Source organism: Nothoprocta perdicaria, unplaced genomic scaffold, assembly GCF_003342845.1.
Source record: "Nothoprocta perdicaria isolate Ctin4 unplaced genomic scaffold, notPer1 scaffold_157, whole genome shotgun sequence".
NCBI classification, from domain to species: Eukaryota; Metazoa; Chordata; class Aves; order Tinamiformes; family Tinamidae; genus Nothoprocta; species Nothoprocta perdicaria.
Genome location: NW_020454727.1, coordinates 1,051,567 through 1,077,061, shown reverse-complemented (window position 1 = coordinate 1,077,061; position 25,495 = coordinate 1,051,567). Strand labels below are relative to the sequence as shown.

The 25,495-nt window shown below is 41.5% G+C and overlaps 1 protein-coding gene across 5 annotated transcripts; it reads left to right on the top strand.

Moving 5' to 3' along the window:
- The first annotated feature begins 1,759 nt into the window (after positions 1-1,759).
- Positions 1,760-24,455, top strand: RANBP3 (RAN binding protein 3). 5 transcript variants are annotated; one of them, XM_026035192.1, is made up of 18 exons: positions 1,760-1,825; positions 6,840-6,895; positions 11,993-12,196; positions 17,165-17,201; positions 17,290-17,376; positions 17,589-17,660; positions 17,896-17,961; positions 18,564-18,656; positions 19,266-19,369; positions 19,654-19,773; positions 19,949-20,052; positions 20,211-20,289; positions 20,839-20,941; positions 21,450-21,559; positions 22,231-22,351; positions 22,779-22,921; positions 23,548-23,728; positions 24,262-24,455. In XM_026035192.1, exons 1-18 carry the CDS (start codon positions 1,804-1,806, stop codon positions 24,303-24,305), a joined length of 1,746 nt encoding a protein of 581 aa, XP_025890977.1. In that variant the 5' UTR covers positions 1,760-1,803; the 3' UTR covers positions 24,306-24,455. The 5 variants fall into 5 exon arrangements, with proteins under 5 accessions (XP_025890977.1, XP_025890975.1, XP_025890979.1 ...); XM_026035190.1 differs by having other exon boundaries at positions 21,435-21,559; XM_026035191.1 differs by lacking the exon at positions 1,760-1,825 and adding an exon at positions 6,158-6,733 and having other exon boundaries at positions 21,435-21,559.
- Positions 24,456-25,495: the final 1,040 nt, after the last annotated feature.

The following is a 25,495-nucleotide window of genomic DNA, read 5'->3' as shown; positions in this document are numbered from 1 at the left end:
AACGAGGTCTATCACCAGCCCTGGAGAAAGTGGTTTATCTTCTGACCGCAACGGTGCATTCATCTAGGGACTGCCTTGTTGTCCATGGTGCTAGTAGTGACGCAGAGCTGGCGATGGGTGATCTGCATTACCCATGAGATCCTGTTTCTTTAGCTGTGGTTTGAAGCTCAYGCCTGTGGATCAAAATTGCAAGTGATATTGTTACTATCATACTAAGAAGCACAATACAAATCCTTCAAGGACTGAGCTCCTCAAGTTCCAAGTCGCAGAAGCAGAAAGCCTTCAAATAGGTATTTCTTTTCTTTTTTGAGGGCTCTGCTGTGGAAAAATATTTGTCAAAGTCATAGTGACTTTTAGGCCATGTCCCTTTAGAAATGCTGACCTAACAATAGTACTAATCAGAAGGCAAGGCATTTATAGTATCTTAATGGCATGTACCCAAAATAGATTCCAGTTATATCAGCAAGTTGACAGGCTCACAGGGTACTGATAACTCTTGTAATTAATTTCTAAAAGTCACAGGAACTGTAAAGTTGGTGTGGGTGGAGTTCACTTTTCAGTGAAATAATGAAGTACCAGAATCACATTTATGCTTATATTAGTCTAGATTTACTTTACAGTAAATTAAATCAGAATTTGGCCTCCAAACTCTGATAGGAAAAAAAAAAAAAAAAAAGATTATATTCTTTCTCTTATGTTAGCAATGCCGGAGAAGTTTGGGCTCTAATTAGAGCATGATTAGAGAACACACCGTGACCTGCAGGCTGTGGAAGTCTACGGAGTATAACTTTACGGGGTAAATTTCTTGCTAAATCACTTAAGTAGGTCACACCAGCTAGTATGCTACTACCATATATTCATTAGAGAAGCACGGTASAGTGGTTCCTCTAATTAATGTTGCCCGATATTTCCACGATAAGAGTTATGTTTGCAGTTGCTTCTAGGTTTAACAGACTTTAATGCCTTGAACTGGAGTTGTCCATGATGGATGTCTGTRTTAGAACATGGATTTAAGTTCAAAATGTAATTACTAGTTTTTAGATACTCATATAATGGGTAATTATTATCACTCCTTTTCCATATGAGTGTTTGCTGAGTTTGTAGGACATGTCTGCTCTGGGTCAGGGACTTAATTCCGGGAAAACTGGAGCTAACTCAGCTGCAGTATAGGTCCCTGAAAATTATGGTCTTCATATTATTAGAAACATGCTGAAGTTTTCAGCTCAAGCTTTATGTTTCTGAGAGGAAATGTGCTTGTCATTTTCCCCTCCATCAGCAACAGAAAAAGGCCTCGAGGTTAATGCCTGTTTATTGCTACAGGGAGCTCACACGTGAAGCCTTTAACACCCCACTCCCGAGGAAGACATTTTATCCTCAGGTTTTCCTTAGTGGTTGGGTAAGTTTAACCAATTCCAGGCATTTTTGCTGGGCCTTCAGCATTTCAGCTCCAACACGGCTTTGTGCAGCTGTAGCCAGCAGCAGGAAAACTCCCTTTCTTTGTAYAAAACTACTTGGAGAAATTTTGCACTGTGGGGCACTAAGGCAGCTCGCTTTTACCTCAGTCGCGCCGCCTCCTGTCAAGGCGGGCGGGGGGGGGGGGTGGAGAAGGGGGCGTGTCCCTGCGCATGCGCGGCCGCCGCACCCACGTGCACGGCCCCCCCGGACCGGGCCGCCCGCGCATGCGCAGCGACCGAGCGGCGCGTCCGTCCCTCTGCGCATGCGCCGCCCCGCTACCGCCCACAGCCCCGTAAGGGGAGRCCGTCCGGCGGCGCGATGCATTGTGGGCGCGATTGAGGAAGTAAAATGGCGGACCTGGCGAACGAAGGTAGGGGGAGGTTGGTGGCGTGTGGGGTTCCCGGGCGCGGTCCCCGCGGCCCCGGGGGGCGGCAGCGGCCCCGCCGAGCCCACGCCCGCCTCCGCCGCCCGCCCCCAGGGCAGCGGGCTCGTCCTCGCGGGCGCCCGCGGCCTCCTGGCACCTCCGGGCCGAGCGGCCGGACAAAGGGAGCGGGCAGGGGGCGAGATGTCGCCCCCGCGCTGCGTGCGGGGCCCGGCCTCGCTGCTGGCGGCAGAGCCGGCGAGGGGCTCCCCGCCGGGCCCGGCGGCGCTTCCGGGGGTCGCTGCTCCCGCCCGGGCCACGCGTGGGGAACGGGCCCCGCGCCCACCGCCCCCGAGGGTCGAGTCCGGCGCTGAGGCCCCTCGGTGCCCTCGTATCACTCCCTTCCTCGCTGCTCACCAGGGCCATTGCCCATCTGTAACTTCTCGTCTCTTGTAAGTCTTTCCTCACCCCCCACTCGTGCTTAATCCCAGCAAATGGGAGCTGTTATGGAAAAATAGGTGAAGTCCTAACGATTATTTGCATAGTTTAAAACCTCTCAAAGTAAAGAAACAGGGCTTTCATTTTTCCCTGGAAGGTGTTAGGGGATGTAGGCTGCCTGAGTGYCAGGTATGGATGTGCTGCTCCGGCTGGCAGTGTGTGAGATGCTGCTTAATGCATGCAGCGTGTCAACAGTTTGCCTTTGAGGAGCAGCAGCTTCCTGCAAATCGAGGGTAGCACAAGCTCAGCCCCAGTGCTTTGTGCTGTTCTCCGTCCTTCTTCTCTGGTTAATGAAGGAGGGAAAACGTGTTCAAGGAGGAGAGCAAAAATGGGAACGATAAGTCCTTTCTGAGAGCATTTCTGCCCTGCAAGCAGTGACTCTGATGTTAATGTGGGACAATAGAAAACAAACATTAATTGTAGGAATAGGTTCTGAGGATGCATCCTTCAGGCAACTGATGACACAACTGCATTTAGATTATTTGACAAACCCTGGGATACAGTTTGTCTTCGGCTGTTGATTCCCAAACTGACGTTGATCCATTAGTGTCCAGATAGTCACAATAATGGATTTCAAAACAGTAGTGAACATTCAGATTGGTGTTAATTCTTGGTGATGAATGTGGCCTCAGACCTTTGATAATTAGCTTTGATGGCYGGTTGGTTTCTTTTAGCACCAGCGTTCTCTTCACTTTAACTCCCCATTCTAATGATAAACGTTAAACTTAAAGGTAGACTCCAAAGTGACAGGGTTTTTTTATGTATTTTGGTGCAGACTTGTCATGTGTTTCTACACCTACCTGTCCATCTCTTTGTGGGAAAATACTTGTTCACTTTCTCTGGAGGAGAGAAAAAGTGTGAGCCCTATTTGTTCCCCGGTGTCTTCTTTTTTTCTCTCTTTGATCCCTTCCTTAACTCTAGTGGCTTTACTCACGTGCCGGTCTGTTTAGTTTGTGCTTGCATCACCTTCCACCGTTGTCGTCTTCATCTCCTGCTGTTCTCTTGTTTCTTCTTGCTGYGAGAAAGTTTCTTTCTTCAGAAATAAACTGATCTGACTTCCATAGTCTTCCAACTTGCCCTGTTGCTGTCTCTGACATCGCAATGATGTCTTCAGGGAACTTTGATTGTTCTTTGCTATTCTTAACCATATTAATCTGTCAGTTTTAGGTACTTGCAGTATTAGGTGAAATATTCATTTCTGTGCCTGAGTATTCTTATTTGCAAACATGAAATAGCTGATCCTGTACAGATAATTCTTTGATCTTCCACTCCGCATTGGTCTTTTCCTGTTTAAAGTATTTGACAGCTAAATGCTCATAAGGAGACAAATGAAGCATGGTTAAAACAGAGCTCCTAATCTTCCTCAAACACTCTGTAGAACAGTGCTGCCTTGACCRTGCTTTCTTAGGAAGTATGAAACTAGTTATTTGACCAACACCTCTTTCTAGKTACTTGTATCTATTGCCTGTCACTCTTGCAGGTTGTTTTTGCTTTACAAGTTTAAACTACAGCTTTCCTTGTCTGTCCAGTTTGTTCTTACTGCCCCGATTGCTGCAGCGGATCTTTTGGCCTTGAGAAGTGCTGCTCATTCTACGTGTGTCCTTTCAATTCAGTAACAGAAACTCCATATTTTAACCTCTCTCTTATACTGTGGCACATCTTTGTTTCAGTTCATTCACTAGTTTCTCCTTTTTAAACAATATATCAGTTTTACCTCCTAGGTTCTAGCATCTCTTAGTGTATCATTAAGTCTCTGGTATGGTATTCTTTGTAGGTTTTCTAGCTGCTTCCTGACTTAAAACTGAMACTTCAAACCCCTCAATTAGCAGCAAAATATTATGGAGAACCAGAGATCTTCCTGTCGCTCCTATATTTACGTAMGCCTGAAGGCTTCTCTTATTAACTCCCTGTTAATGTACAACTAGTGGTTTGTTTGTGTCTAACTGACTCCTGAAAATGCTCCAGGTGATGCTCTCCAGGTGAGAGGATCTCTTTGTGTTRAGCATATGTTATTTTATCATCTTCCAGGTCAATTGAAAAATTTCCTCTTTTTCTCAAGCATGAAACTTGGTGTTTTTCTTCACGTTTGACTTTGAACAAGTCTGTTCTGGCAGGCTCTCTTTTTAGGTGCTTGTTTAGGAATGAAACACTCCTGACTTTATGGAATCGCAGAGTCTGTTATGATCAAGATCATAACAAGTTCATTTTATCTGACCACCTTAAATTTGCACAAGGCCAGAGAAATGAAGTACCTCCTTTTGAGCAAAAGGTGTGAATCCTTTACCAAAGTTGCACAATACTGAAATCCCTTCTGCAYTGCCGCCCCTCTAGTGACTTTACAATTCAATTTACCTGTATGTAGTTTTTGGGAAAGGCAAGGTCTGTTTTGATTTTGASGGGAAAACATGACACTGACTTTTCATCTTTATAATTATTCAATCATGATTTTTTCTACTCTTTATAACTTAGTTTTAAAAATAACTTTTTAGTATGTATCCATTTTGCCAAACTATTTTATATCAGGCAGTGTTGCCAAGACTTTGTCACATTGTCTTTGCTCTGTGGCATGGCTATATTGTAACTGCTTTKCCATATCCTCTAAAGAAATTGGGACAGCTCATTTGAGTGCACAGTTATGTTCTCAGTTGAATGTTTTATGATTAGGTGAAGGCTTACTACATTATATTTTTCTCTCTCAGTAAGCCATTACCATGTGGTGCTCTCTCACTGGTACAGATTTTGTGCTCATCTCTTCTMTATTTCTTTTCCTCCTTCCAGAGGGCAGTATAAAGAAAACACATGCAGTTCCATTTAAGTATTGATACCAGGTAGATTTGAATGCATGTAGAATCCCTGGGCTGCTCTAAAGCTGTGTTTTGAGCGGTACCGAAGCAAAGAGGAAGAACAGCTTATGCTGCAAGCAAGCTATATGAGCTAAGAAAAAACCCTATAATGAAGACAATCACCATTAAACAGGCTGCTTTTGTATCACCTGTTTTTGGTCCCTCCCAAATTTGTGTTATCATGTGATTCTAAGACAGATCTCTATGGCAGAGGGGAAAATTGCCTTCCTGGCCTTTATCTCTGTCATGAGATTTACTCTGAGCCAGACAACTGCAGATATGCAGTATACCTTCCTTTTTTTCTATGTTTTATCTTGACTTTTCTTTGTGCTATGGGACTTGAAAGTGCTTCAAAGGGGGCATTGTTTTTGTATATACAGTCATGTCTGTTGGACTGTTTCATCAAGGGACCATCTCATGCTGCAAAAAAATAGCTAAAATTCTGTGTGACAGAAATATTGTAGCAGCTCGTGATACTACCAGTTGCTGTGGTTGTGTTTGGAGTGTTGAACAGGTAGAACAAAGCCATGGTTTGTCCAGTTGTGGAAACAGTTTTCTCATAGCTTGGTACAGCTACAAATACTYGAGTTAAACTTAGTATTAAATAAAGTGGTGTGCATGTGTTCCCGATCTTTGGTTTGGGCATTTGCTCTCTGTTGTAGTAACTACTGAGGATCTGCTTTGCTTATTATGTGATTAGGCCCTCAAATCTTGAAGCACCTTCAATGAGACTGAAAATTGACACCGTTCAGCGTCTTCACCTCTTTGTGCTGCTGTGCAGAGCAAGCCCGTTCCTAATAGTCCTTGTGTAATGTTACAGCAGGGCCACTGATTTAAGGAGGATTTTGTGATTCTGTCCTTTTTCCATAAGCAAGGTAGAAGTTCTTCCTTATTGCTTTTCTGTTCATCTTTTATAGTAGTCTTTCAAGTAGAAGTTCTTAGAATTTTAACTTTTAAATACGAACTTTTTCTTTTTCTTATTGGATAACTGCAATGGTAGAACTTCTACAAGGACAACAGCCAGAAAAGAAACCCATGCCAGCTCCTACTGAGTTTCCTGGTTTCAGAAGTCCTGCTCTGAAAAGAGGCTTAAATGTTGAACTTATCCTTTGCCSTGCAAGCATTTAGGAAGGCTGCCGACCGCATCGTGTACAGGCAGTTTTGCTTCAAATRGAACTCATGCACAAGGACTCAGCTTACTGAACTGTCAGAAAAACTCATTTCTGCTTTATTTCTTCCTTTCTGAGGTCAGTAAGGACAACGGAGAAGATGCATTCTTGTAGAAATTTCTTCTGTGCTTGAAGATTAAGTGTCGGGGCTCTTATTTAGAAAAGTGTCCTTCCTAGTAGCTTTTGAATCTGAGCTTCAAGCAGAAAGAGTTGCTGTTGAAGACCTGGGAATGTGTGGTTAAAAAAACTCCTAAATTATTTGAAATACAGATGTCACTGACATGAGTCCTAGTGACTTCCAAACTTATATCCCAAATACTCCCTTCTTAAAGAAGACCTATCGCCATAAGAAAAGGAAAAGCTTGCTCAAAAAGTACAGGATCTTTTCCTGCTGATGTGGTCTGTAGGTAAGAGTATGATACAACTAATATCAGAAAACTGTATCATTTTTATTAAAACACTTTAATTGTGATTAATGCATTTGGAGGAAAACAATGATTTCTCTTTTTGCAGAAAAGCCTGCCATTGCCCCACCTGTCTTTGTATTTCAGAAGGATAAAGCACAGAAGGTAAGGAGATGCTGACAATGTGTATGACATTTGTGTTCTGCCTTCACTCACGTTCCATGGTGAGCATCTGCTTGTATACCTTCTTTTCGAGTTAAATATGCATAATAGGGTATTAATACTTTTATCTGTATCTTAATTTTATAGAGAGCGAAGAAGTAGTGGAGGGAGAAAGGTGAGAAAAGGTGTGATGGCAGCACGAAATGTGTAGCTTTTCAGACAAAGGATGGATGAGATCTCGTACAAGCCACAGGTGTTTTCAACGCTGTGTCTGGAAAGGATCAGGTGGCAAAGAAGTGCTGACAGTTGCAAGTGCACAAGACAATATTAAAAATTCTTTCCTCTGGTAATGGAATCGAGACAAAGCAAATGAAAAACATGGTCTAAATTATTGCTTTTCACCTCAGTATATTTAAATATGTTTTATTGTGTCTTTGTTTATTGAGCTCTGACGTGTATAATTACCTTTGAAAGTGGGAATCCTGTTCCCTTCCCCATCCTTCTACCTCCTGCCACTTGCTCCTGTCCCTTCCCTTTGGATCCAAGGTGGCAATTACACAGCGTTGTGGTGAGTTAGAGCTGTGCACAGAGCTGGTGGAAGGTCTTGGGGGAGTAAACTCGCTTTGCATCAGGAGGCTGATCCAGCTCGTCCGTGCCAGCGGGAGCAGGGGAGCTCTCAAGAGAAGTGACAGGGTTGAAAAAGGCACCAGGACCTTCTTTATGGGAACCAGCTACTGTATTGAATTGAGTACTATGGAAACTGTGCCCATATGGACTGGATGCAGTACAGTTTGAGTTCCTTGGGACCATGACAGAGACATGCTAAGTGTTCTGGGTAAATGCTAAGACATAGGGGGGATTTTTGTGTGTTTTTTTCTCCCCTGCATAAGCAGGAAACTTTCCAAGTGCTTACATTGTTAAAATTTTGATAAGATAAAYTGTCAAGAACCTCAAGAAATTGCACTCTTTATTTATGCCTTGTCAATAGTGAGTAAAAGCTGTTAACACTTGAAAAATAATTTCCAAGATAACTTCATTTCAGCTGAAGCTGTAGGACTAGCACAGATGTATTCTCATTTGTTCATGTTTTATGTTTTGCGTGCAGCATTAGGTTTTACAAGCTAATGTATTGGTCTGTGGGACAGACCAGCTCCATATCCAGAATGTTGCAAGAGAACATAATGAKCCTTGATGAACTGAAGGTTTCATGTCTCTGTGGGCTGGAGAAGAGGATGCAGGATTTCAGGGAGGGACATTTTTAAGCCTGAAAGCCTTGCTGAAGAGGTGACAAACAGAGTTTACGGATCTCAAGTCCATCCGTGGCATCTGTCACTTGATAGCTAATTTCCAAAGTGTAATCCATCCAGATGAGCTGTAATGAGATATAATGATTAGGCATAACAARCCCGAGTGGTTATATTAAACTGTGTAAATGTGTGGAGCTGTACAGCTTTCYTAGGGAGATCTGATAATTCAGGTTGTGCAGCCTGTGCGTGTGTTTGCGAAGATGAGCGAGAAGTATCAGTGTTGTGTTCCTGCCCTTCTAAAAAACAAGGGACCAAACCCTGCTTGTTCCTTGTGCCTGTAGATTTTTCTTTTGTTTCCAATTATTGTTTTCTTGGTGTTTTTTTTTTTTTTTTTACAGTGAGATATCCAGAATTAGCCTACCTGTTGCAGCTCTTTTTATTAGAGCTCTCAAAGGTGGATTTAACCTGTCTGCCCAGGACAAATCCACACTTACGCCCAAGACTTTCTTTTACTAGGCAGTTACCTACTCATTATGGGGCAAGGGAGGGATTTTTGCACTGTGGATTTTCTGCCGTTATTTGGGATGCTCTGAGGAGTTGGCAACAGCCCAAATACGTGTTAATATGTATGTTGTCAATGTAGTCTTGCTTTAGATACTTCTTGGTAGATGCTCTTGCATTTTAAAGTCTTCTTACTTATCTTCCACTCGTAGTCTTGCTGCTTGCTTAAGCTATCTTGTTCAGCATACCATTTTTTTTCTCCGTGAGAGTGCTGTGAGTGCTGATTTATGTTTTAGGGTCCCCATTTTCAGTCCTTTCCAGACTTTCCGTTTAGGATTTGTTTCTCTCACTTTCTGTCCCCTCAATTTCCACATTGGTTGGGTGAGAAGGTCTTCGTTTTCATTATTTCCCTATCTTCTTGGTTTCATTTTTCTGACAAGAAGAGTGGTTACAACTGACAATAATTCTGGAAAGTTTCATCAGTTTATGAAGATGCAGCTTTTAAGAGCAGGAAGTGACATAAAGTCCTACATCTGCTATATAGAACATATAAAATTACTCTTTTTATTCAGTATCTGTCCAGATAACTTATCCAGGAAGTAGATCACACTTTTCAGAGCACTTCAATTATGGATTTCAAGTGTTAGGAACAACTTTTCTCTGTGATTCATTTTTCTCACTCTAAAAAGACTTGGCTTGTTGCTCTGAAACTGCTTTGAACTTTCCCTGGATAGCCCTTGCAAGACAGTTTTTGCTCACAGTTTATTGAAGTTTTTTATAAAAAGTTAACTTTTAACATGAGTTGTTGAGATTGGCTTATTATCCAATCTTTGCTGCACTTCACATTGTTATATGGTATGATATCGGAGAGAATTGGAACTGGTGCTGGGAACCAGCTTCTCTTGCRTGGTCTGGAGAGCAAGGCTGTGCATCAAGAAAGCTGCATTAGACGATTCCCAAAGTAGTAAGTGGTTGGGTTAAGCGCTGGTTTCATGAGAGTTGGAAATGCCTGGTGATTTGAGGAGTTGGCTGATTAAAGATGTTACGTTTGACCGTGAGGCAGCCGTGCCCTCGTGGCCAAGAAGGCCAACGGGATCGTGGGGTGCATTAAGAAGAGCGTCTCCAGCAGGTCGAGGGAGGGGATCGTCCCCCCCTACTCAGCCCTGGTGAGGCCACATCTGGAGTCTGTGTCCAGTTCTGGGCTCCCCAGGACAGGAGGGATGTGGAGCTGCTGGAGGGTCCAGCGCAGGGCTACCAGGATGATCAGGGCCTGGAACATCTGCCCTGTGAGCAAAGGCTGAGGGAGCTGGACCTGTTCAGCCTGGAGAAGAGGAGGCTGAGGGGGACCTGAGCAGTGTCTGTAGACACCTCAAGGGAGGCARTGAGGAGGATGGGGCGGCCTCATTGCAGTGGTGGTCACTGATAGAACTAAAGGGCCGCAAACTGAAGCACCAAAAGTTCCACAGGACCTTAAGGAAAAATTCCTTGACAGTGACAGAGCCAGAGYCCTGGCRCAGGCTGCCCAGAGAGGATGGGGAGTCTGCTTCTCTGGAGGTCTTCACAACACACTTGRACGCAGCCTTTGCCATGTGCTCAGGTGACCCTGTGTATGCAGGGGGTTGGACTAGATGATCTCTAGAGGTCCCTTCCAACCTTAAGGATTCCATGATTCTGTGGAGATTATAGGCATGACTTGTTCCTATTAGGATGATGGGAGAGCAATATGTCTTTTTCCAGGCTGTCTTGGCATGGTTGGAGAACAACTGCTGGGGTGTTTTGTTGGAGAGGGCCGTCTGAACCTGCTGTGAGTCAGCAGTACTGTACACTTAACAGGTGGAATTCATGCTTAAGAACTCAGAACATCTTGAATATTTTGCAACAATTGAAAGAACAGACGTAAATATGTTAGAAGGAACTGCAAAGCCACAAGATTTACAGAAGCTGATGATGATAAAGGCTGTGGAGAATACCAACACAGTGGTGAGACTCTAGATTGTGACAAAAATAGGCTGAGATTTCCACATGAGGGATTGAGCATGGATGCTAGATGAGAAAAAATGAAAAAATTAATAAGTAGCACAACATACAAATGGAGAGAAGGAATGAAAAGTAATGTTGGGGTTTTCAGTAGTAATTTTATATATATATAAAGCTTTTATTATAGAGAGATGTGTGTGTATATGTGTATAGGGGTGTATATAGAAATAGAAAACTTTTATTTTGAAAATGTGAAAAACCAGCATCTTCAGCTTCATCCAACAAATAAGTTGCTCCTGTAAAATTAGTATTTTGACCAGTTTGGTCCTTAATAACGATAGTAATTTCTTCGAAGATTAAAAAACTTCAACCTGAGTAACCAACAACTAAACTTGTTTGAAACAGAACCTAAAAAAAAAAATAAATAAAATCATTAAATCACATGTGCTCATAGCCTTTAAAAATTGCTCCTTCTTAAGGACAGGTCAAGTCATCACTGCTTTAGTGGCTGGTATTTGTGAAAAGCCCTTAAGGTTTAAAAGCTGCTGTTKAATTTTAGGGTTTTGGTTTGCTCCTTGCTGGATGGGCCTGGGCTGGGCGCAGTCTGCAGTCTCTTGCCCTCCTGAGCGCCACGTGAGCGAGCCAAGGCTGGGTGCTGAGTTTAATGACATCTTCATCTAACTGCTTGCTTCATCTAACTGCTTGATTCTCCAGATCCTTCACCAGAAGTCACCGGGAAGCTCCTTCCTCAGGCAGCAGCTGGGAGAACTTCCTTGCTTCATAGGAGTCCGTGTTATATGTGTGCTAACGTCCTGTATCACAATATAGTTGTTTCAGGCTCAAAGCCTTTTATTTTCCCATGAATATTGAATTCCCATGAATATTGAACAGTGTGAATACTGTTAGAGTGAATTTGGGTGGAGATTTTTGTAATCAAACCCAAACCCTTCAGACTCAGTCTGCAGGACCAGCAGGGAAGAACAATTATTCCCAATAACTGCTGAATTCTTGCATGTAAATCTGGGGAAGCTGCTCATTAGGCCTTGAGGGAAGGAGGAATTAAATCCCAGCAATCTTGTGGCCACTTATGGCTATCAGAAATGCTCTTTTGAGAGGGACACTGACATTTTCAACCCCCAAAAGTGCATTTATTCCACTTGGTGCTTTTCCTGGGGAGGGGAAGTGAACTCAGGGTGCAGGTTCTTTCACTTGGTTTAAGCACATTTTAATTGGTGTCTCAGCAGGGAGCGATTCCTTCTGCCCCGCTGGGAAAGCAGAGAAACCTAAGAAGGGATTAGCAGATCCTCTCACTAGGACAACTGCTCTATCGTGTTGCAGCCTTGCATTGAAGGGACATTGTCTTTTTTGCTCCCAGTCCCCTGCAGAGCAAAAAGATTTGTCGGATTCAGGCGAGGACCGACAGGGAGAGGTTGAACCCCCCCACCATGGTCGGGGTCGCACAGGATCAGCTGGTGAGCGCGACTCTGAGCTTCCTGCTCCCGCTGGTGCCTCAGTCAGTGCTCCTCTGAGTCCCGCTCCTGAAGCCCAGCTTGCTCCTATTCAACAAGAACTGGCAGGGGTAAGTGTGAACCTACCGAGTACTTCTGCTGCTGAGCCAAAGAAACAGTCCCTTCAACTAAGAGAAGTCTTTTACTGTTAACTTTAGGCAGTAGACCTCACTGTGTGTCTAGTTCTTTGATCTCCAGCGTTAGTCCCCCTCTTAGCCATCGTCTCAATTAGTAGAAATTAAATTTATGTGGGACTTCCTAGTGGGGGTGACTGTGGAAGGCATAACCACTGTCGATTTTAAAGCGGAGTGTGTAAACTCAGTGTTCGCCGGGGGAAGAGCTCTTCTAAATGAGTGCCAAAGTTGGGCTATATGRGGGATTTGCATAAAACCATTAGGAGGATTTGCCTCCCGCCCCCAAGCCATAATCCTGCAGTGCAACAAAGTGAGCAGCTAATGCTGTATTCCCACTTGGATATAAGCAGTAGATTATGCCAATCTGCAGGGTGCTTAACGGATTAAAAGCAACAAGAAAGATTTTAAAGACAAATTTTGAAGTTAGGTACTGGAAAAAAGTTCTTACTTGAAAAAGCTTAAGTGTACCTGGAGGTAGAGAAGGCTATCACTGCTGTTAATTGAAGACTTTTTTCCCTCCACTGATGGTACAGGAAAATACTTCTGGAAATGACTGCTATCACGTAGTCTTTCAGAGCAATTTTAGGAGTGGTCTTAATCTTTCTGTCCTGATGGGCTGTATTTTCTTGGTGCAGGTGGCACTCATGGTGACCACGCACACAAGGCATGTACAACTTTGATGAATCCTTGCTTGTTAAGGCCACTCCACACAATGCAGGAATCCTCTTCTTCCACTAGCTTTTCTTCTTCAAGAATGGGCCATTTGAAGCAAACCCAGTGCCAAGGGAATTGTGCTGGTGAGATACAAATGACTATAGATAAAGGATCATTAGGCATCTGGACTGCCAGGTTTTGCTTGATGACCTGCAGAAGTTTCCTCTCTCAAAAGGGGTTAATATTTTAAAATGCACCTGTTAAATGCTGCCACTGACTCTTAAGTCATATAAAACTGACGTAAAAACCACTAGTATCACTATAACTGGCCAACAGAATGTTAGGCAGACCTTCCAGAAAACTACAGCAGGCAATCACTGTCGGTCATACTAATTCTTTAAGAAATGGCTACACTTGTTAATCCAGGACTGAGAGTATTGGGTGATTACAAGCAAAAATGTTACTGGGAGATGCACATGGGAATTCTCTTCTGTAAGCACAGATATGCACACATCCTTCAACTTTGCTGCATTTGCCAAAATTTTGGGGATAGCRCAGGGCTCAGTCTGGGTGTGCAGTGGCTTCTTGGCATGTGTGGCAAACTTTCTAAGAATTATCCCACTTTCTTTCAAAATCATCTCGCCTTGAAATATACGGAAGATTAATGAAGCTTTAGGGGACCCGTAGTGGTTTGCTGGATCAGGACACCTCATGTCCTCTTCCATGGCTCTTATAAAGATAGAATTAAAGACCCAAGTGCTGGAAAGGAAACTTTGCAGAACTGTAAGTGCTCCTTGTTTACGCAGTGCTGTTTGTAACAGGCACAACCAAGCAGGGCCAGAGATGTGGCCTTTAAAGAGCTGGTTATAGTGCCTTGACTTTGAGGTATCTAACCCAAGCCAGAGCTTGGCCACAGGACGCAGCTCGTTAAGAAAGGAATTTGGAGCAGCGTTTTGGTCAGAGCCAGGGCAGCGTGGCCGTCGTCGTGGCCAGAGCACTGCACCCTGCTCGCGGCTCCGGCAGCCCTGGTGCTGAAACATTTCAGTTCTGTATTGCAAAGATAACCACTAAATACAGCGTACTGCTAAAGCCTTCACCTGTTTGTGTTGTCTGTACTTGTTCTGACCTGGATTTCCTCTTCCTGCTCATTGTGAACAMCCGAAAACTGGCTGTATCTTGAAGTTTGTGTAAGCTTTTTTTGTACTAGTTTCTTGTAATAGCTGCGGAATGTGTTTAGTGACCCAGGGCATCACTTACAAGTCCTCTGAAATAGTGTAAGGAAGTAAGGGGTACAAAAACGATGGTTATATGTGGTGGCTAATACATTGATTCTCCTCTTCTATAAGAAGTTGATTACCTGTAAAAGGTAATTTGATTCATTAGAGATACACATCAAAACTGTAGGAGTCTCTCCGTTTGGAAAAAAAATAAAATAAAATAACTGGGTCCCTAAATATAGGGGGAAATGTTTAGATAAGTTTAGTTTCAAAGAGCAGGATGCAGAGACACTGAGTCACCTCAATATTTTCTTGAAATGCTCCTGGCTTTCAGTTTTCCTGTGAAAAACRCTCCTTTTTTTCTATTTGTTTTTACACTCTTGTTTCTGCTTGCAAAGCACATGTCTTGCTGTAAAGTAGAGGTTAATGAGTAGCCTGCAAAGATGGGCTATAGCTGAAAGGCTCTCCTGCTGTTTGCTCTCAATAATTGTAAGTTCTGATTTTTTTTTCCAACTCGGTCAAGCAACACAGTCTCAAGTTGCTTGCCCTGCATTCGTTCCCCTGATTTATTGGTCTCATCTCCAGGTTCTTCACAGTAAACAACACTCATAAGCCACTTTTGGCTCCACTGTCTTATTACTTACTATGGAAATAAAACTTGGTGCTGATTTGCAATAGATTATTTAGATTTAGGAATATTTTTGCCAAGATCTTTAAGAGTGAGCTGACCATTGGTGAGAAGATTATGGTATGAAAACAGATTTGTCCAAGGTTGGAAAGACTTAGCTGAGTGCCTAAGTGGAGCAAGAGAGGAAGTAAATATTGAAAAACATTTTCTGGAAAAAAAAAAAAAACAAGGGAAAAGTGGTGTTTTMCTAGAAACTAAATATAAAGTGGGGAACTCTTTAACCATCTTGGTATATGTGCACTTGGGTAACTCGTGCCTATCTGCMGTGATTTGAAAGAAGAAAATAGTAACAAAATCAACCCCAGCTTGCGCAAGCAATAATTGACAGTGAATGCTCTGTGCATGGATAAAGATGGGAGGTAGCCTACTAAATGATCTAGATATTTAGGGAAAAAATCACATCGGAGACAAGATATTCTGCCTCTGAATAAGTTTGGCAATGTCAGTAACTATAAGGCTTGTACTGCCTGCTTCTGCATGGCTTTAACCTCCCAAAGCTTTGGGGCTAGGAAGCATGCGAATCATTTTGAGAGGAGAAATTTAGCTTTATTTTGTCTTCAGAGGGCTAACGATTTGGATATTGATGCTCGTTGCCCACTAAGCGTAGGGTAGATTATGTGTTTTGGCTTGTAGCAGTGATAGATGATGATGATGTGGAAATCTGGAGCTTGTGCTGTGCAGATTTGGTTGGTTTGATCTGTGTGTTACTGTAGCATCGAGACTATAGCATTGAGATTGGGACTATAGCATGCAGCATTTCTAGAAGTTTAAGTTCAAGGGGGATCTCTAGTTGATTTTAAGGAATGCTGCCAGATTTGCACATACGGATAGGTAACTTCATGCAAATTTCTTACATAAAATGGTCTTTCRTTTGGGGAAATCTTGCTGCCAGTTGAAGCAAATGGGGGTTAATTGTTGCATCACTTTCTATACAAAATAGGTTTAGTTTTCTTTCCCTTCCTCATTTTGGGTATTGATGGCTGAAATTGATAGTTGGCATCATGGTTTTCCAYGCTTCCCTTTTCCCTGGGGAAACTAATGTATGTGGGCAAGGGAGATGCATAAAAATATAATTTGAAAATAATGTAGATTACATGGCCAATTATGCAGGGGCAGTGTAAATCACAAAACATGGTGTGATAGGGATTAGGCTCATAAGTTTATATATGTTTGTGTGTGTGTTTTGAGGGGAGAGAGGAGGGTATTTCAAAACAGTAAGTAGTACTTCGTTCCCCGTGTCAAAGTCAATATATTTTTGCTTGTGTAGGGTGAAATACTGTATCTAGATTCAAGATGTAAGTAGCAGTAAATACAGTAAATAATGGAGAATTTCTCCATGTTGCTGTATTCACTGTACATCTTTGGCAGCCCCGTGTTGCCCGGTCCTGTGTGTCTGTCCACCCTCCGGCCCAAGGTCTTGGCACAGGCAGGGAGGCGACAGCCCTGGGGCTGCAGTGGCCTCTGCCCACGAGGGTGGCTCTGGGTGGATCCCTCATGTTGGGAGGCTTGGGAATGAGAAGAGGGAGCTGAGGCTGCTCCTGTCACCGTCCGTATCGAGGGAATCCGTCATGGGACTGTGGTGCAAGAACAAGAAGAATTAGATGAGCTCAGRAGCTGATGGCAAGTGAAAACAGAGACCTTGAGCCTTCAGAAAGCACCTGGAAACTCGTTCAAAGACGTGTTAATACTGTGGTAGTTGGTAGCCTGTGGTTTTTAATTTTATTTATTTATTTATTTATTGGTGCTATGGAGAATGCTAATGAAATTACAGGAACTAGTATTAGGTAAGAACATTGTAGTGCTGCTTCATAGGGTGTGCTTTGCAAGGCATCCCTCCAACACTGTCTTGCTGAATGAACCAATATCAGTTAGGTTAATTAGCACTACTGCTCAGAACAAGCTCCCAAATAATTCTTATATTCCTGGTGAACTGTGGGTTCACCTTCTGTGAACCCACGCTTCTGTGGGTTTTTATTTGTTTGTGTTTTTTCCTGAAACAAAATTTGAAAACTTATTGTTTTCAAAATTTTCATAATGCAGGAAGCTGGAATGATTACTAAGCAGTGTGTAATAAAAAGTTATCCATTAGTACTTGGATATGAACTTTTAGATACCATTAGGTATCTTGTTTGCAACTGAAATGTTTTGAATTCATCCTGCATTGGAGAGTCCCTAGGTAAAATTCAGTATGTATGTACTTCAGAACAATAATGCTTTGCTTGATAATGTATCATTGGCACCAAGGAAAGTCTCCAAAGTGATGATTAGAGCATTAGGATCCCTCCAAAGAGAATGAAATATTGTGCAGGATGTGATTATCATTTCATCAATGTCATCTCATTTCAGAGATCAGCGGATGGCTCAAGTCCAGAAGATGGAGATGGTAAGAAATTTGTTTGTAAGATCAAAAAGCGCCAGTGCACAACTCTGGGATTTTGTGCGTTTTCTCTAATTATGTTTTTTTGCTGCAGATTCTGATCGAGAGGATGGAAACTACTGTCCCCCTGTAAAGCGTGAGAGAACTTCATCTTTAACTCAATTCCCTCCTTCCCAGTCAGGTAAATATGAATTATAACAATATTAGCRTATGAGAGAGGTGGGTTTCCTCTGCTGCTTTTTTCAGTCATGCCAGAGCCCTCATTACTGTCAGGAGCACCCAGAAAAATCACTTTCTCTTTGCAGCAGTAATATATACCCGAGGAAGGGGGTTTATAATGAGACTGAACAACATCCACAACTTGTTTCCTTTTTTCTTTTTCCATGACTGCAGTAACAAAGAACAACGTCTTTATGCCATCCAGCTTCTGTGAAACCTCTACAGGCAATTCTGACTCAGAACCAGGTGAGTTTCCTCATTTTTCTGCCTTTTTTTTTCAGCAAACTACTGTTGGTCTATCATGAACCAAAGCAAACGATTACATGGAGGAAACCTCTTTGGAGGTTTCTTACAACTTGGAGTATTTATAGGGCTCATGCACTGCTATAGTGGGGAAGAGCTATTTTATGACTGCATGTATGTACTGTAAGTATGTACTGTGCCTCATCTCTGTCCTTGTAATTTTGGCTTTTGCTTCTAGAGGAAAAGAGCAGTGGATTCCGGCTGAAACCTCCTATTCTCATTCATGGTCAGGCACCTAGTGCAGGTAAGTTCATGTTTCCTGCAGCAATAGGAAGGAGGTTCAAGCATCTCGCCTCATGTAGGAGCTTCAGGGTACTTTTGTTACTGGTGATTGATAATACTTCTGTTTATGTTTTTCATTGAAGAAATCTGAAAAAGTAGGGGATTTCTATAGCTTTCTAGAGTTGATCATAAGATTTTTTATTATTATTTTCTTAGTAGGTAAAACTGCAAAAATATTATTACATCTTTAACTTAAAGCTGAAGAGATATGTGACTGAAAATTACTTCAATGAATAAAAGGGATTGTTTTGATACTGCTCACTTCTCTTTCACTTTATGATCTTCATTTCTGAGTCATTGCCATAAATTTTGTTGACATACTTTTGTGGGTAGGGTAGAAATTATATTTAAAAAAATAATAATTTTAGTGCTGGGAACAAAGCAATTGCCTTCTCACTATGGAAGCTCTTCTTCCATGTGGTATGACAATGTTGGGGGGGAAATTCAAATCCAACTTCCAAATGTCTAATGTTCCATTATATGTTCTGTTAGAAATACAGATAGATGAAATTGAGTTTTTTGACTTTAAAGCCTTATAGCTCTTGAAAAGACTTTCCCTTACAGGTCTCCCGAGTCAGAAACCAAAGGAGCAGCAGCGCAGTGTGCTACGTCCAGCAGTATTACAGGCACCACAGCCAAAATCTTTCTCACAGACAGGTAAATAAAGCATATGCTTTCCAGAATATTGCAGGCAGAGATCAGAAACGCTAAATCCGTTTAGTACTGAAGTCTCTCTTTACTCGGCAACTGCCATTTCTTCAAAAGCAAGTATCTTAAACGTTAGAGATCCGTGTCATGGAAGAAATAACGAAATCTTCAATGCTTGTATGGGATTGCTGTGCTAAACTGCCAGAGTCTGAATTTAGTGTAGTCCATTTAAGACATTTAGGACAAAGACATTTAAGATGGGCATTCTCAAATTGTCAATGGCTTAAGTGTAGTAGATCTGTGCTTTTTTTTTTTTTTTTGCTTCAAGTTGTATCTGTTGAAAGCTTGAAGTCCTTATGCAGACTAGGATTTTTTTGTCCTTTTTTGCATTCGGAGTCTTGGTTCTGCTAAGAAGCTAAGAATTGCTGAATTCCTGTCCTTAGGCATCTGTCACTAAACCAAGTTTGGAGAGCACTTCGTGAACATTCACTTCATGTGATTTACAGTACAATGGTTTGTGCAGTTAAGAAAAAAAGGAAAAGACAGAATGCAATTTACTCTAGTAAATGTGCCACTTTGGGGACACACTTAACGGCAGCCTGTCATTCCATATTGCAGTCCTGAGCAGTGGGACCAATGGTGTAAATATCTCGCCAGATTCTGCAGCCACATCAGAATCACTAAGTAATGCAACACCTAAAAGTTCCGACTCCGAAGACAAGGTGAGTTTAAAAGGATTCAAAGGACACTTGATATAAAACATTTGAAAACAACTATTCTCTCAGTTATTCTCATAACTGGCCTTGTGATGATTTTTCTTAATTGCTGAAATTGCCAGAGCCTTTAAGATGTCTCATGTCCTTCAYAAATAAGTGAATATTGTGTCAAATATCTAGAAATAATTAGAGTTACTGAAAAGGAGGAAACGTKGTTGCTTTATTACCTGTTTTGTTTAAAGAAATTGATCTTAATCGTTCAGACTAAAGTTTTTGATTTTTTTCTTTAGGCAAGAGAATGTCAAAAAAAAGAATCTAACAACACTTCRGATGATGACAGCTGTGAGAAGGCAGAGCTCAATGCACAGCAAGCGTTTGTGTTTGGGCAAAACTTACGAGATAGAGTTAAGGTAAATGGTTTTTATTTGTCCTGAGAATTGTTGAATTTAAGTTAGAATAAGAAATAGTGGAACAGATCATATGTGTTTATGGAGCTGTTCTAAAGATCAATGAAAACAATACTAATGATTTTATGGTTGGCAGTTTAAACTAATGAATTTATTACTAATGAATTTATTTTTATAGCTAGGAGATGAAAGTGATGAAACGGCTGATGTGCAGAATGCTGGCTTGCCAACATCAGACACACCTTCTGCAACAAATTATTTTCTACAGTACATCAGTTCTAGGTGAGACTACACAGACCCTTTAGGATAGCTTTATTGATCTATGTACAAAATTATTTGAGATTATCCTTTCTTTCTGTTATCTACTTAGGATAACAGAAAGGATAGATAGATATTTTTCTGATTAAAACATTTGGGGCTTTTGTTTGTTTTCCATTCAGTCTAGAGAACTCTACAAACAGTGCAGATGCATCCAGCAACAAATTTGTTTTTGGACAGAACATGAGTGAACGAGTCCTAGTAAGTAGTTTTCTCAGTATCTTGCGTTACGGATTCGTTGATGTGATTTCCCCAGTGACTGAATTTCAAGTCCAACAGTATGACAGCTACTTCRGTACAAAGGTGGAATTCAGGGAATTCTGTGCTTATTGTGTACCATCCCAAGGTATAATTTATATTGCCTTACTGCTTGTTGTCACCGTATTGTTATCCTGGTGTAAAAGGGAGGCATTAATACTGTGCAATTGCATATGTGTCTACCTACTGAACAGAGAGTTCAATCAAGTATGTCTTGAGCTGCAGTGTAGCTGAAATTGCTTTGGTTCGTTGAACACAGGGTTGAAAATCAGTTTTAGTTCAAGGGAAAAATGATTGTTTTTAGGTCAGGCTGCATTTGACTCCATACTTAGGTCAGTAATACATCTTTCACTGTATTGTCATCTGTGGGATTTTATCATTTTATGGTTAATAAACACTAGGGACTTCCTGCAGTAATTGTTCAATAGGCCTGTTTTCCATAAAACAAAAGTTAATACGCATTCTTTCTTCTGTTTCTCTCTTATTATGCAGAGTCCACCAAAATCAAATGATGGTAGTACAGAGAGTAATAAGGAGAAYGCTGCTACGGAGTCTGGATCTGAATCATCATCTCAGGAAGCCACACCAGAGAAAGGTAAACACCAAATGTGTTTGAACCAGGAACTGCTGAGTTCTTGACTTGTGTGGTTCTTCAAATTGGCAAGATTTTCTAGAAATTGTCRGCCCTGAGTTTTCTCCAGCAAACAGCTCTGAGACAGTGTGAAAGTGGAAATTGAATCCTGCCTTTCACATGTAGGTCCACTTGTGTAGCTGGCAGCAGTATCAGGAGTGTTCGAACACCTACAGATCCAGATGTGTAAATGTGCTAGCAACTTTGCGTAGTTGCGTGTAGGAAAAAAATACAAGTATGTAAGGATAACATTTTCAGGAAGTTATGTCCTATTCTTTACAACTTCCTGTGTTTTTAAAGCAAGTCTCAAAGACAGACTGCTTTAAACTTCAAATCTATCTCTACTCTTCTATTCCTGTTTTCTGTACTGTTAGTCCTGGTATACTTGTGAGACCTTTATAAATCTTCCCTAATTATACAAATTGTTCTCAAAATAAACTTTCAAAATGTTGTTCAGCTAATAATATTTCAGAATCACTGGCAGAGTCTGCAGCAGCCTATACTAAGGCAACAGCAAGGAAGTGTTTACTGGCAAAAGTAGAAGTGATCACTGGGGAGGAAGCCGAAAGTAACGTGTTACAGGTAAGAAAYTGGAAAGCAGAGAGAAGCTTTATGTTTGTGAGATTCATATTGTCGTCCAGCAGATGAGTTACCTGGTTCTTTACAACTAGACCATGCTTTAATATCTATATATGCTGCTTTCTTGGGTTAACATGTAAACTGTGGATAKTGACGCTCAGGTGCTTATTTTGTTGCTTCTTAATTTCTGAAAATTCTTTCTGAATAAAATTCACGGCTCCGACAATCTAGACAGCTCTTTTACAAATCTTACACATGCTTTCCTGAGGCAATCCCACAAAAGTTTCTATCTTCTGCGGAACACTTTTATTTAAATAACAAAGTACTTTATCCAGTTTACTTGCATATTCTTTAAGTACTTTAGTTATTGTGCTATTTGAGATTATTTTAACTCAGAATGGGCTATCATGACGAAGCAGTATGGTTTCTTGTCTAGCAGAAACCGTAAAAGAGCACTCAGGAGTTTGTGCTCAGGTACTTGCTTGAATTGGTGATCTTTTAGAAGGACGTGTATTTGTGATTGAGAGCTTTCTGATTTCAAGTGATTTATTTYTCATGGCAGTTGTTCTTTAACTCAAATATGTCTGTTAACTTAAGCATATCCTTAAGAAATCCATTTATAGGTTTTTTTTTTACAACTGATTCAGACAACCGTTACGTTATTTTTGTTACAGATTCAATGTAAATTGTTTGTTTTTGATAAAAACTCTCAGTCTTGGGTGGAAAGAGGCCGAGGACTTCTGAGACTCAATGATATGGCGTCAACGGACGATGGAACTTTACAGTCTCGACTGGGTAAGAGGAACTGTAAGGAGCGAGCTCCTGGATGCCAGGCCAGTGTTCCCTGGGACTAGGCCCTCGGGAGGGAAGGCTCTTTGAATGATGCCCAGTCGTTCAAATTGGCAGCAGTTTGCATTAGCCTGGGGTTAGCGGCTCAGATCAGTGAACAGTGATTAATGGCACTGATCTATGATGTACTAACATGGGAAATTTGGGGCAAGTTTACTTGTTCAAATATCTTTAGATATATCCAATGCTCTTTAATAGGCTGCAGGCTTCTGATTAACAATCATGAGAAGACCTCTGTTTTAAGAGGTTTTTTCCTTACTTCATAATCCTTGCAAAGAGACTTGCAGATACTTATTAAAAATTGTAATTTTACTTGCTTTTGAGTTTCCTGATTTGTTTTGTTTTCCCCTAACTAATCTTCTGTTTGCTCTAGTGATGAGGACTCAGGGGAGTCTCAGGTTAATCTTAAATACCAAGCTTTGGGCTCAGATGCAGATTGACAAAGCCAGTGAGAAAAGTATCCGGATCACAGCCATGGATACAGAGGACCAGGGAGTTAAAGTTTTTCTTATATCAGTGAGTACTGGTTTTTTTGCTTACCTCCTAATCTTCCCCCTGTCCCTGCCATGCACTTGTGTGTGAGCACGTGCACCCACCCTCCCAGCAGACAGTAACAGACCAATTAAACTGATTTCTGTGCCTGCTAATTGGGGAAACGGCGGTCACAATTCAAATTACTAAAACACTTAAACTGTGATACAATTTTAAGTGGTTTATCATGAAACAGTTATGTGATTTGATTATGATGAACAGATGTATGAAGTTAAGTGATGGCAAACCTAGAAAATCTTATGCCAGACAAGTTTTTAATGGTCTTTAATTTAAGCTTAAGCTTCTGGGAGTGTCAGGAAAGGAATGACTCCTGGATGGCAAGGATTGCGTGTAATTCTTTTTGTAGGAATATACTCCTATCACAGTTGAATTTGACTGGCATTTTGCCAACTKTACTACAACTAATTCGGATACAGTTTGAAAAACCCCTTATGGGAAAACTGAAAAGTGGGATGTGAAATGTTTGTCATGATTGCCTTGTATTACAWCAGGAGTTGTAGCAGCATAAAAAGATTTCTTACACATTTTTATTGTTTTTGAAAAAAAATATACATATGTATATATTATATATGTGTATATATAAAACATAGGCAAGCTCTAAAGATACAGGGCAGTTGTATGCTGCGTTACACCATCGGATCTTGGCTTTGCGAAGTAGAGTGGAACAGGAGCAAGAGGTCAAGAATGTAGCACCTGAGCCAGAGGTAACACAATCAAATGAGGAAGACAGTGATGATGATGTCATTGCACCTTCAGGAGCCGTTGGGAGTGGTAAGCAAGACAGACACCACATTTCCTGGTTATGGAAGGGACATGGGGACTAATTGATTTAGTTGAATGTGAGGGGACTGTTGTGACTGAAAAGGTTCTAGTCATCGGTGGAAAGTTTTCTTCTGTAGTCTTGACTGGAGTCATCTCTGCTTTGCCCCTCCATGGCTTGGCACATTCCACCTTGTACTGTGACTACTCCTCCATCCTGACCTACAGCAGAAAAAGAAGGGGAATGGGCACGAACAAAACCAGTGCAGGAGCTTGGAGAGGCAGTTCTGGTGGGAAGTGAGCAACACAGATAGTTCAGCTGTAAGTGCTGTTGAGATCCCAAAACCAGATTGGTAAAGAACATGATTTTTTCCAGTGGACAGAACTTAGTTTGGAGAGGAAGAAATAAGAGGAAAATCTCTACTTTTCTCGCCTGTCACTGAAATCCTACATCTGAGGCTTCTCAGGATGGGGGTCCCTTAATGTAAGGCCAGCAACAGAGGACAGATACTTCTTATAACAAAGAACTACTCTCTCTGTTTCAGGTCCTAATGATGAAGGTGATGGGCAGAATGTGGGCAGCACATAGCAGAAGTGAGTCGATCTGCTTGCAAGGCTGCTATGAACATCATCTTGCAGGCAACTCTCTGGATACCCCAGGCCAGCTATTGTTTCAGGCAGTGTTGAAAGCTCCAGGACTTAAGAACTGTGCATCCCTGTTCTGTTTGTTTGTTTTTTTGGTCTGGATCAGTAGATTCCACTCAAAAAAAAAAAAAAAAAAAAAAAAAAAAAAAAAAAAAAAAAAAAAAAAAAGAAAAGCAGACTTGGAAACTACCTGAATGTGGTTTGGGACATGAGAGCTCATCATATTGATGAGCCAACAAAAAAAAATCCAAACATTTCCCCTCTCTCCTGTAATTGAAATGGCACATTACAGCTTGTCACAGCTTTTCATTGGGACCTTTTGACTGTTTCTTCAGTAGTTCATGTCTTGCAGGCCTCCGAGATAGAACTTTCCAGCACGGTTCCAACTTGAATTCTGCTTTCTTATCCCCTATTTCCCCTTATGAGTTTTTGCCACCTGCAGGGAAGCCCAGTCCTGCTCAATTCCTGTGCTCACCGACTGCCCTCTTGGGTTCGGTCTCTTCTGGACTGCAGATGGGGCAGTTGATGTTTTTACCTTCTAATCCYACCATAGGTTGTGGACGCTCTTGTTCCTTGTAGAGTGGGCTTGTAAACGGAGAGGAAAAAGACRCTGTGGTTCACCAGGAAGGCTTTCAAATGCGTTAATGGGAGACTCTCAAAGTCCACAGGATGTTTTGCTAACTCCTTCCTTTCTTCCCATTTCCATTATTATTATTTGGGGGTTTATATTGTGGTGATACTTTTTTATTTTAGTTTTTCAATAAGATGCTCTTGTGTGTTGAAAAAGTGAAACTATTGTTTTGTACTGTTCTTTTCTGTTACTATTTAAGGGAGAGCTAAGCCACTATATATAATAGATGTTGCATACAATTTTTCTTAGAAAATTATATGTTTCTGTGGCTACAGTGAAGCGTAGGAGGCATACAGGTTAAACCGTCAGAAAAGGTGATGAGGAAACAGTTGTTTGCCCTCGGAAGAATAAAGCCAGGCTCATGTGATGAGCTGGGTCAGCCATTAAACTAAATCTGTCTAAAAGCAGCTGTCACTTAATGGCTTGATTCAACAAGCTATTTAAGCACTTGCCTAACTACCATATGTGAATGATCTTATTGAAGTCAATGCAACTATTCATGC